The sequence below is a fragment of the Aristolochia californica genome, unplaced genomic scaffold (assembly GCF_029961685.1).
Source record: "Aristolochia californica isolate CCGP_79_NKW_82.1479 unplaced genomic scaffold, dmAriCali1.0.hap1 SCAF_7, whole genome shotgun sequence".
Taxonomy (NCBI): domain Eukaryota; kingdom Viridiplantae; phylum Streptophyta; class Magnoliopsida; order Piperales; family Aristolochiaceae; genus Aristolochia; species Aristolochia californica.
Window position 1 is genome coordinate 1,099,730 of NW_027182268.1, and position 10,390 is coordinate 1,110,119.

At 38.2% G+C, this 10,390-nt stretch overlaps 1 protein-coding gene across 2 annotated transcripts; it reads right to left on the reverse strand.

Annotated features, from left to right (window-relative positions):
• Positions 1 to 3,455: 3,455 nt before the first annotated feature.
• LOC137935912 (phospholipase D alpha 1-like) lies at positions 3,456 to 8,791 on the reverse strand. 2 transcript variants are annotated; one of them, XM_068780325.1, is made up of 4 exons: positions 8,424 to 8,791; positions 8,218 to 8,324; positions 4,182 to 6,081; positions 3,456 to 4,061 (listed from the first exon to the last, which is right to left on the reverse strand). In XM_068780325.1, the coding sequence occupies exons 2-4, from the start codon at positions 8,314 to 8,316 to the stop codon at positions 3,628 to 3,630; spliced, it is 2,433 nt and encodes an 810-aa protein (XP_068636426.1). In that variant the 5' UTR covers positions 8,317 to 8,324; positions 8,424 to 8,791; the 3' UTR covers positions 3,456 to 3,627. The 2 variants fall into 2 exon arrangements, with proteins under 2 accessions (XP_068636426.1, XP_068636425.1); XM_068780324.1 differs by having other exon boundaries at positions 8,218 to 8,791.
• Positions 8,792 to 10,390: the final 1,599 nt, after the last annotated feature.

Below are 10,390 nucleotides of genomic sequence, written 5' to 3' on the forward strand. Positions count from 1 at the left end.
GAAACACAATGACAACTATGGTACATACCAAATATGCAGTTATATAGCAGCGTATCACTGATAAATAATGAAAGTCCTTAAGAGTAATAAAGACACATGAAATAATCTGCAGGGAGTCCATCCTTGAATAAGGAAATTGTGCACCAAGTAATAAGCAAAAGATAATCCAAGGTAATAATCAAGCCGAAGTCAAGCCGATAGCAGATAGTAGTTTTGTCAATGAGTGAGTGAGTCAAATCGAGTTAGGATCCTAAGTTAATCCGAGTCACAAAAAAATGAGTTACGCATAGTCAAGTGACTGGGTCAAGATTCTAAGTCAAGAGACCAATATGGCTCTACAAGAAATTGAGACTCGGAATAATGGGTTCAGACTCAAAATAATGGGCTCATATTCGAAATAATGGACTCACAAAAATGTACCAATATCAAGCAAGGATTAATCTAAGATTAACTTGGATTTGACAACATGACAAAAGTAAACTCGGATTAACAGCAGTAACAATGTAATTCCATAGGATCGCATGAATTTCCAATATTAGGCTTAGGAAATTCCATTTGAGTCAACTCAGGATAAAATCAGCAACAATGATAAAATCTACGCCAACTCAGGATACGACTTCCAAAAATGAATCACATAGCAGATATGACATGTTGTCAAGACAATCTATAGTAGTATAGCAATCTTCGATAGATACACTTGATGAAGTTGTCAATTACAATGATAAGTGTACTCTTTTTGCGGAATGAGCTACCACAAATAAGATAGATGCCAACGAAATGTGATTGATGTTGCTAGAAGGAAGAAGAGCTAACGAAGGCAACTTTCCAAGAAGCAGGAAAAGCCAACTATTGCGGGCTCGAGACGTCCAAAAAAGATTGAATCCAGCTCAAGGATGATGAGCAAGATGCGAGTATTATGCTAGCAGGGAAGATATCACACAAGATCACATAGAAGCAGCAAGATGATAGCAAAGATACGACTTCCGATGGCCAGCAGAGAACAAGTTGACAGCAATACAAGACTAGATGAGAGCAAAGAGAGATACCAGGCTAGATGAGAGCATATAGAGAGCGATACCAGGTTGGATGAGAGCAGATAGAGCCAAGATTTTTTTAGCAATATTCTTCGAGTCGAGCAACAACATCTAGAGAGAAACTTGTTGTATGAGTTTCACGACAATTTGTTGGACAAGATTGATGGCAATTTACTCGATGAGATGATGGAAACTTCCAAGATAACAATTTTAATCTCGAATGGAGACATTTGAAAGAACAATGTAGATGAAGATATTTGCATTTCTATTGTTGTAATCTCGGTCTTCATCTCGACGGGAAGAGTATAAGCTTTAGCAATCTAGCATTTTTTAAGCATTACTATCATTGATGAGGTCTTCCCACACTTCGCTAATCATTCCAACTTTCTCGTACTCTGCTTCTACCCAACAATGAAGAAGACAAAGACAAATGGAGAAGAAGAAAACCAAGGAGAAGAAATTTTTGAAATAAACAAATCTGTGTTATTCTTGTCCTTGTGTACTACTTGTTTCCGAGTTCTATACAACAATCTCTGAACACGTCAGAGAGGCCTGAGATGCTACTGCTGAAAGGTCTTTGTAACAGGAAGCTAAGCCAGAGCCAAAAAAATTAAAAAAATGCAGCAAACGTGCAAGGCAGAAAACACAACCAATGGATGAGGAGTAGCAACAACGTGAAACATAGTTTGTGATTGAAATTCTGAGATGATTTTCAGCAAGCACGATCAATGAATCTTGCAAGATTAAAGGAGAATCAAATACTTATAGAACCTCGGTAGTTTGTTGTTTCTTCATACATGATCCAAGTTTCCTTGTGCCCAACAATACTCATTAAACAAGCAGTAACTAAAAACTCTGGAGTCTTTGTTTTTGTCCAGTAGCAGAACACAATTGCTTGGCAATCTTAGACGAAGGCTTGGTTTGGTAAAGAAGACGTCCAAACAATGTTGAGCACGGTAAATGGGATCCTAAGAAATCATAGCTTCGAGTCCTGAAAATCAATCATTGCTTTAATACCATGTTGATTTTCTGTAGTCTGTAGATTACATATCGAGTAAAGAAGAAAAGGAAGAAGAAGAGAAAAGAGTACACACGTTGGAGAGAAAAGAGGAGAAATAATAGGGTAATGAACATAGTCCAAACCCTCTCCCTTAAGTTTTATTTATAGATGCTAAAAGTACCAATATTATAATTATACCCTTCACCCTAGTAAGAGTAAAAAAGAGATAAAAAACATAAACTAATTACATCAATGATACTCCAACTTATTCATATCTTCCAAAAAATCTAACTAAAAAATATCACATTAGCCTTCTTCTCTGTATGGTAGTTTCTTATCATAATTGATCTTTTCTCTTTTAGTCTCTGATATCTCTTTGAAGAACACTCAAATGCACAAGCAAATTATTGTTCTAGAAATTAGACACCAAGACTTTCTTTGGAAGTATATTTGCAATATTAGATATGGTAGTATTTGATCTTTCCAAGGTAAGAGATTTCTTTCTTTGTGCAACTAGTCCTTTATTGAGTCCAAAGATAGTTACTCCCTATAGTAATATCGATTTGATAAGAGGATTTTTATATTTGAAATTAGACTTGAAGAGTTTTTATTTAAGGTATATTTATCGATATAAAACGACATCTTCCTAATGGTGAGAGATCCGAGGAAAATCAGTTTTGGTATCACTAATTACAATCGTTCCAAGTCGAATAAGAAAGAAAAAAAAAAAAAAAAAAAAAGAGCAGAAGTGGTTTGGAGCTTGGAGAGGAGATACAAGACATAAAAATGGGTTTTGGGGTTTCAAAAGTTCTTACTCATCGATTCATTCTCTTTAATACTGATTGCAACTCTAAGAAATCTAATATAAGTCGAATCCTACTAATTCATGAATCTCCTGTCTAGGATCTTACTCAAACTAGCAACTCTCCTTCTTCTAATACAACGCTAATTATTCTCACCTTTTGGACTGAACTAACACTTACCTACGTACACCCATTCTCTCCTCTCTAGAATAGACATACGAAATTAGATTTACTAGAATGTGTACTAGTAAGACGGTTACTCGCTACAAATCAAGGATAATTAAACCTATTTATATGACAAAATGAGACTCATTTGTCATCTGCATGTGATCAGAGAGAACTAATTCAATACTAACAGATATGTACTAACAAATCAGACCTGACAAATACCTTCGGAATTGCCTTCATCCATTAACAACTGACACCCTGCCCTGCTCAATGTCTACATGTTCTTCAATGTTTTACATTCATCGAAACCCTCCACATAATTACCATCTGATCAAGATAAATGGTGTAGCATCCACTAGTCCAGAACAATCCAGACAGAATTTGAAAGGATAGTGTCTGTAAAAACTATAAACATCAGGTTACTTCTGTAACACCAGTTTCACAGTTCAATCGACGTCTATCTGGTACATGCTCGCTTCAAATTAGGGAAAGCTCATGGAACAGAAACGTCAACAGACATGCTTTTATTCTCTACAATTATCAGTTCTACTGCTAATAGCAAAAAGCAGACAAAGGAACAAGAGAGGAAGTAACGATTATATAGTTAATACCAAGAACTCCTCTATGTGGTGAGGATTGGAGGCATGTAATCCGATTTGGTTCCCAGTACACGCGCCTTTGTATCAGGGAAAAACTCCACTCCTGGAAGCTGCACCACCTCTCCTTCACTTGTCACTCCAACAGGGTAACTCAGAAGGTGGCCAGGAAGATCTCGCTCTAATGTTTCACTTGCATAAAGGTCCCAGTACTTCTGAGCAATTTTGTTTACCTTTCGGACGCATTCAACACTAGAAGGTTGGACAAAAGTGTTATCAAGCATGCCAAGGTGCTCATACCACAAGGCCATGCGGAAGCCATGAATCTGTCCCTGAGGTGGCTGTCTTGTTGCTAGTTGATAAGGTTGGTAGGCACCCATGGCTATCTCAGAATCCCTAGCCCCATCCATTGACCTCTGATTGATGTTGGCAGATCCAATAATTATATATTCATCGTCAACTGCATACATGAAAAAGAAATAAAGAAATAAGGACATAAATGTGCGGTCTTATCCATATAATTCATTAGCCATTCTAAAGTTTTTAAGTTCAAAAGTTACAGCCAAAATTTTTAGCTTACCTATCATCATTTTTGAATGAACATAAATCATGAACCGCCTCGCCTGCTGAGCTCTTATGTAATCAGAGTCAGGTTCTGGTTTTTCCTGAGGCTCGTATTCCCCACTCTTCTTTACCTCCCGATTTCCAAGGCAGAAAAATGTCAAATACTCCTTGGGATCTGCCTCGATCCCCTTTGCATGAAGAGCCTGAATAATGTCAGTGTACATCATATCCATTGTCCTCCTCTGCCAATCCAATATTGCTTGGACAGACCCAGATTCTGGAACACCCTCAGGCCACATTGGCACAACAACATAAACAGTAAACCTTTCTCCTGCTTCAATCTTACTGACAATCTTCAAAGATAGTTCCTTTGGAACAACATGCAAGGCACCAATCTCCTCAACTTTGATTCCATCAGCTTTCCACCCAAATGAACTTCCTAGGAAGTACTGGTTTTCAATGTAGATAAAATCTTTAGCTCGACGAATAGCATTGATATAAGCATCTTGAATGCTCCTATCTATGATATTGTCTTTGCCACTAACAAGTCCAGCTCTAGCAGCATCTTCGGGTGTCTCAGGAAAGCCAAAAACGGCTCCTCCATCAATAGACCGAAATAACTGGACATGCCACGTTTCTCTATCATCTGGGAAGGTAACAGGGGAAGGAGGGATGAGAACATCAGACAGATCCCTGAGCTGAACAAGAACATCTTTTCCTCCCTGCTTTTTCCATCTCTGCTCAAAGTTGAATAGAACGTCCCAAGCAATCGGTCCTTCTAACCGACAATGAATATCATGCCAAGGCTCCCGGGGCCCACCTTTGGTAATTGAGGCACCCCCAAAGTTGGGCTGATGGAAATCATCATGATGAACAGTGTCTAAGGTTCTGAAAAGAGAGTGGAACTGGGTATCATATCTCCCATCACAAAGATCAATACCCCCAACAAAACTGACAATTCTTCTCTGCTGGGATCCCCTACCAGGCATCTCATGGTCCACCACTATAATCTTCTGATGGTGGGTGAACATGGTAGAAATCTGCAAATCTTGAACTATGCTTCCTCCATCATCAGGATTTCGTGGGCATAGGACACACTGCACATCTGTTCCTTGAAAGTAGATAGCAGTTTCTTCATCATGGGTAGCCATCAGTCCATCCTTCTTCAATAACCCCACGGAAGTCCTATCATCCCACACAAGCATGAGAACTCTAACACCCTCACTGGCTTTCCTCTTGAGGAGTTCGCCTAGAGTCACATCTCCTCCTGGTTTCTGCCTCCGTGAATCCCTTATCAAGGATATCTCTGTATAAACAGACCATCCGGTTATGTAGATCAAGTGCTTTGCATTTGTAATTGCATCAAAAACATCCTCCCAGCATCTGTGAGGTTCATAGTACTTCCCATCTGCAAGAGGGATTTTTGGGATGAAATTGTCGGGCAGATGGGCATCTTGGTAAAGCGACACCTTGCATCCTTGTCTTTGGGAGAAAAAAGTGTATGGAACACCAGGGAACTTGGGACTCCTGAGGCCACGGTTCCAGTTTCGATCCTGTGAAATATCAAAGTACTGCAGTTTCACATGAATCTTAGCACCAGTATCCACAGGCCGACGATCCTCATCACAGATATCCAACCATCGGTCCACTTCCTCCCCATTCAAAATTTCTCGTATCGGTATGTAGGCTCTTCCAATTAGTGTTGCTCCAATTGGGTTATCATCTTTAACTGTAAATATAGCATCAGCAGCCATGTGTGCACAATAAATGTGAAAAGATTCATACCAACGGGGATTGAGAGGTTCATTTTCAATGATGCGGGTCCGACCAACACGAGCTTTTTCTAGGTCAATGGTCGCATACACTCTGCTAGTTCCCTTGCCAATACCCACAGTCTCTTCGATGTTCTCCATGAGCTGTGGATAAAGAATTTCAGAACGAAAATATAGAATAGAGAGATAAGAGAATGTGAGAAAGAGAACATTAACTAGTAAGAAAGGAAATCTGTAATAATCAAGATTAAGAAACCTTTGGTTGGCAACATACGACCCTCTTGGTTCTGTAAAATCCTCTCTTAAACCATCCCTTTGGTACCGTTTGGTTGTCCAAATTTCAATTGAGAAACAAAATAAAGAAACAGAGTAAAACAGGTTGAACATAACAGCAAATGAACAATTTGATTCATGTTCGAGGCTCATCATCATCATCATCAGAGCCTTGTCCCACTATATTGAAGTTGGTTCAATGCTTGTGTTACATAATCTGTTTACATTTTTAGAAATATATTTTGAAGGAAAACGGGAAAATTAATTATGCTACATGGTAATGCAAAAAAGTTCTAATTATCCAAAACACAAGTCAGGAATTTATAACTGGCAGAACCAACATGCCAAACAAGAGGAAACTTCAATAAAATTTACAAAAAAATAATAAAAAATGAATAATTAAAGTTTGAATAGAAAAAGGGTTAACAAAAGGAAACAGGTAAACAGGTTTCATGAGATAAATTCCAACTAATAAAGTGTAGTGGTGGTTGACATCAGTTCAATCATGATCACACGGCAAACAAAGAGCATCTGAGATAAAAGCATCAAAAGAAATTCCAAAAGGTTTCCTTACAAGAAACTTGAGCAAGGAAGAAAAGGAAAAACAGACAGGTGTATGAGAACTATGAAAACTCTCAATGGTTGCTTGGTAAATTTTATTTATAATATAACGTGATACATGCATTCCCTCATTGAAAGTAGGTGGAAGGTATTTGAATGCTAATAACTCAGTCGGAAAATCAGATGTTGTAGAGGGTCATTGGAGATATACAGAAAAAAGGGACCCAGGTCCATAAGTTTCCAGTAAAATTAAAGAGAACAGAAAAGAAACATCTTTTATTCCTTAAGACAGAAAAATTCCAACAAAACAAAATTACATAAAACAGTAGACTTTCGGTCAAAGGCTTTCTGGCTTGCAAAAATTCCACTAGAAAATTAGAGTGATATATGATCTACTCAAGTGATAATAAACAGAGTGAATTTCCTTTCCAAAAGTGTCTACTATACTTTTACTTTAGATTAACATATAAAAGTTTGATGATATATGTCTACTCTTCTCTTCCCCACTATAATCTGCTTAAATGTTGAAGAAATAAAAATCAGCCATAATAAAATGCACCCTTATGTCTATCCAATATCTTTAACTACCCACACAAGCAAAATATACGTAGCCACAAGTGTGATAGAATTACGTAAAATAACACCAAGTGAAGGACATAACTGTCGGATGGTGAAATGTCAGTGAAACAATTTTCCATCACAGTTACGACAAGAAACTTAAAACAAATTGGCTCTCATCTCAGTCTTCAATATCCCAAAAACAACCATAAATGTCAAGAGAATTACCAAATTAATTTCCAGAAGAACAAGAAAAGTCAATCGTCAGCTCCAGATTCCAGACACTTTCTAAGTGTATTACAAAGAGTAATATCTGGAGTTAAAGCATGAAGCTTGGAGCTCAGCCAAATTGAGCTGATTGAAACCAGGTTCTACTCGAATGTGCAAGTTTTGAACTTAAGATCTTGGATTTGTTTGAAATTGAAAAAGCTTAAGTCAAAGGTAGTAAAGAAAAGAACACCAGCTTGCTGAATCCAATCGAAATCTTCCATTAGAGATGAAATAAGTAAAAATAATTCATTTTAAAAATAAGAAAAATATGGAACCTTTCTCCCAAAAAAATAAATAGTTTAAGAGCAAAATAATAGACTCTTGACGCTTCATCCTAAAAGTAAATGCGCTATTTAAAAAACCGAGAAAATGAGTCTAAACGAAAGTATCAGGTCCAAAACGACGCAGAATAAGACATTTCCATTTAAAAATCCTTCTTCCAGTCCAATTTCCTCAAATAAGCAATCACCCACTTACAGTGAAACTCTATTACGTTAAAGATAAAAGTAGATTACGACGCATTTTAACAAATAGGTACAACATAGAAAATAAAAATGACATCCGAAATGGTGATCGAAGGTCACTTGAATTTCCGCATTCCCTATCTGTCCACCTTACCTTCCGAAAGAACTTGGGTCCGCCACCTTGGCCATGTTCAAGCGACTGGGCCTCGAAGATCGTGACATGAAGAGTTCCGTGTAGCAGAATCTGTGCCATGCTCAGCTCTACGAAGAGAGATCTCTCACAAACAACCAAATTAGCAAAATACTAGAATTGAAAGAAACCCAGAGTATAATAAAGTTAAGTACTTCAAACGATCCGACCTGGAGAGAAGTAAAAACAGGAGATCCGAAGATTTAACAAGGAATCAGAGCACAAGAAGAAAGATTGACTAAAGGATTAATTCCACAGAAGAGAAACTCGATACTATGACCTTTAATAGTACCAGAAGAGAATCCAATGTCGAGTAGGAAGAGAGGCCAAAGAAAGCATCGGATCCGAAACGTCAAGAAAGATAGATAAGGTATCTGGAGAGGATTTTTGACGAGCCAAGTTAAGGAAGGAAACGAACACAGAGATCCGAGTCCGAGGAGGTGAAAATGCCGCGCGGAGAAGAAAGTAATCAGATCCGAGGCATGAGGTCACATCGCATTGTGTCCTCCTTCCTGAACTATAATTGTTCGTTGAAGCCAAAGCGCATGATTGTCGACTCCCTTTTTCTCAATTATTTTCCTTCCCTCCCGTTTTGGTAAAATCTAATAAAACCTAAATAGAGTCATTAGAACCATATTAGTGTAAAATCAAAGTTTTAAAACCCGACCCAGCTGCGGTCCTGTTTCTGTTGGCGACTAAACAACTCAAACAAGTGACGAGTCCGATCGAACCCAGCTTCACGAGGGTTAATACTCTGTTGAATCGGTTACCATGCAACTTCGTTACCTTTGGCCAGGAAGGAGAGCGGAAGCCCTTCCTCACAACTCGTTCTTCCGCGGGGAAGAGCCGGGACCTGTCCCCTGAGTGCGTACAGAGTAATAACAAGGAGTACATACAGCACAATCCTAGGGATTTCCGCTGAAAAACATGTTAAGAGGAGAAGAATTTAAGGTATCGCTAATCGTATTCGTATTTGCATGCAGCTAATTTTGAAAACATGTAGAAAGGAGAAGAATTTAAGATATTACTAATCGTATTTGCTGGCGGCTGATTTTGAAGATGATCCCAGATCAAGTCCGTGGAGTTGGGATTAACGAAATAGAAAGAATTATTTTTAAGTCCGTGGAGCACAACGATAGCAGCAAACAATGGCTTTTGGGGAACTGATTCTGTGGTCATTTTCAGTAGTTCTGTGCAAGGATTTGGACTTCGAAAAAATGGCTTCGTTGGCATGGAATGGAAGAAGATAGTAGAAGAAAGCAAGTCAAGAAGGGCTGATAACTAGAGAAGATGGAGCCCTTTCGAAAGAAGGGGGCTGGCTCAGCGGTTTAACCACTTAAGCTTGCTGGATCAGCCTGTACATCACTGTGATCCGAGCTTTACTTCTTTCAGTCCCGGAAAGAGACCAATTACGATTGAATCACACAGGGTCTGATAACACTGTCGTTAGCATATTAAAATAGCCCCACTTTCATGAATATTAACAAACTACTAACATAGCTCTTATTATATATAATATACTTATCTTTAAAGTAACAATAAGAGAATATTAATGTCATTGAAGTTTGACCATATCTTGTAATAATCCCCTTCAAAACTGGTGGTGAGAAGACATCATATATGCCCAAAGAACTTTTGAGTTGACTGATTTTGTGAGTATATTAGCAAGTTGATTGAGAGAAGACACATGTGTAAGAGATATAATTCTTGCCTACATTTTCTCTGATGAAGTGACAATCCACCTCAATATGTTTAGTTCTCTCATAAAATATCGGGTTGGAAGCAATGTGGATAGCAACTTGACTATCAGAGTGGAGTTCCATCTCTCCTTCGTTGTTGAAATCCAACTTTCCTAAGGGGGATTTAACCCATAATAGTTCACTTACTGCATGTTTCATAGCTCTATATTAAGCTTCAACACTGGATCTTGTAATTACATTTTATTTTTTACTCCTCCAGTTCACCAAGCTGCCTCCAACTAGAGTACAATTTCCTAAAGTGGACTTTCTGTCATCCGAAGATCCAACCCAAACTACATCAGTGAAGCCTTCAATTTTGACGTGTCCATGGCACTTGTATAGAAGTCCTTGTCGTGGAGACTTTTTTAAATATCTAAGAATCTTTTCTAATGCTTACC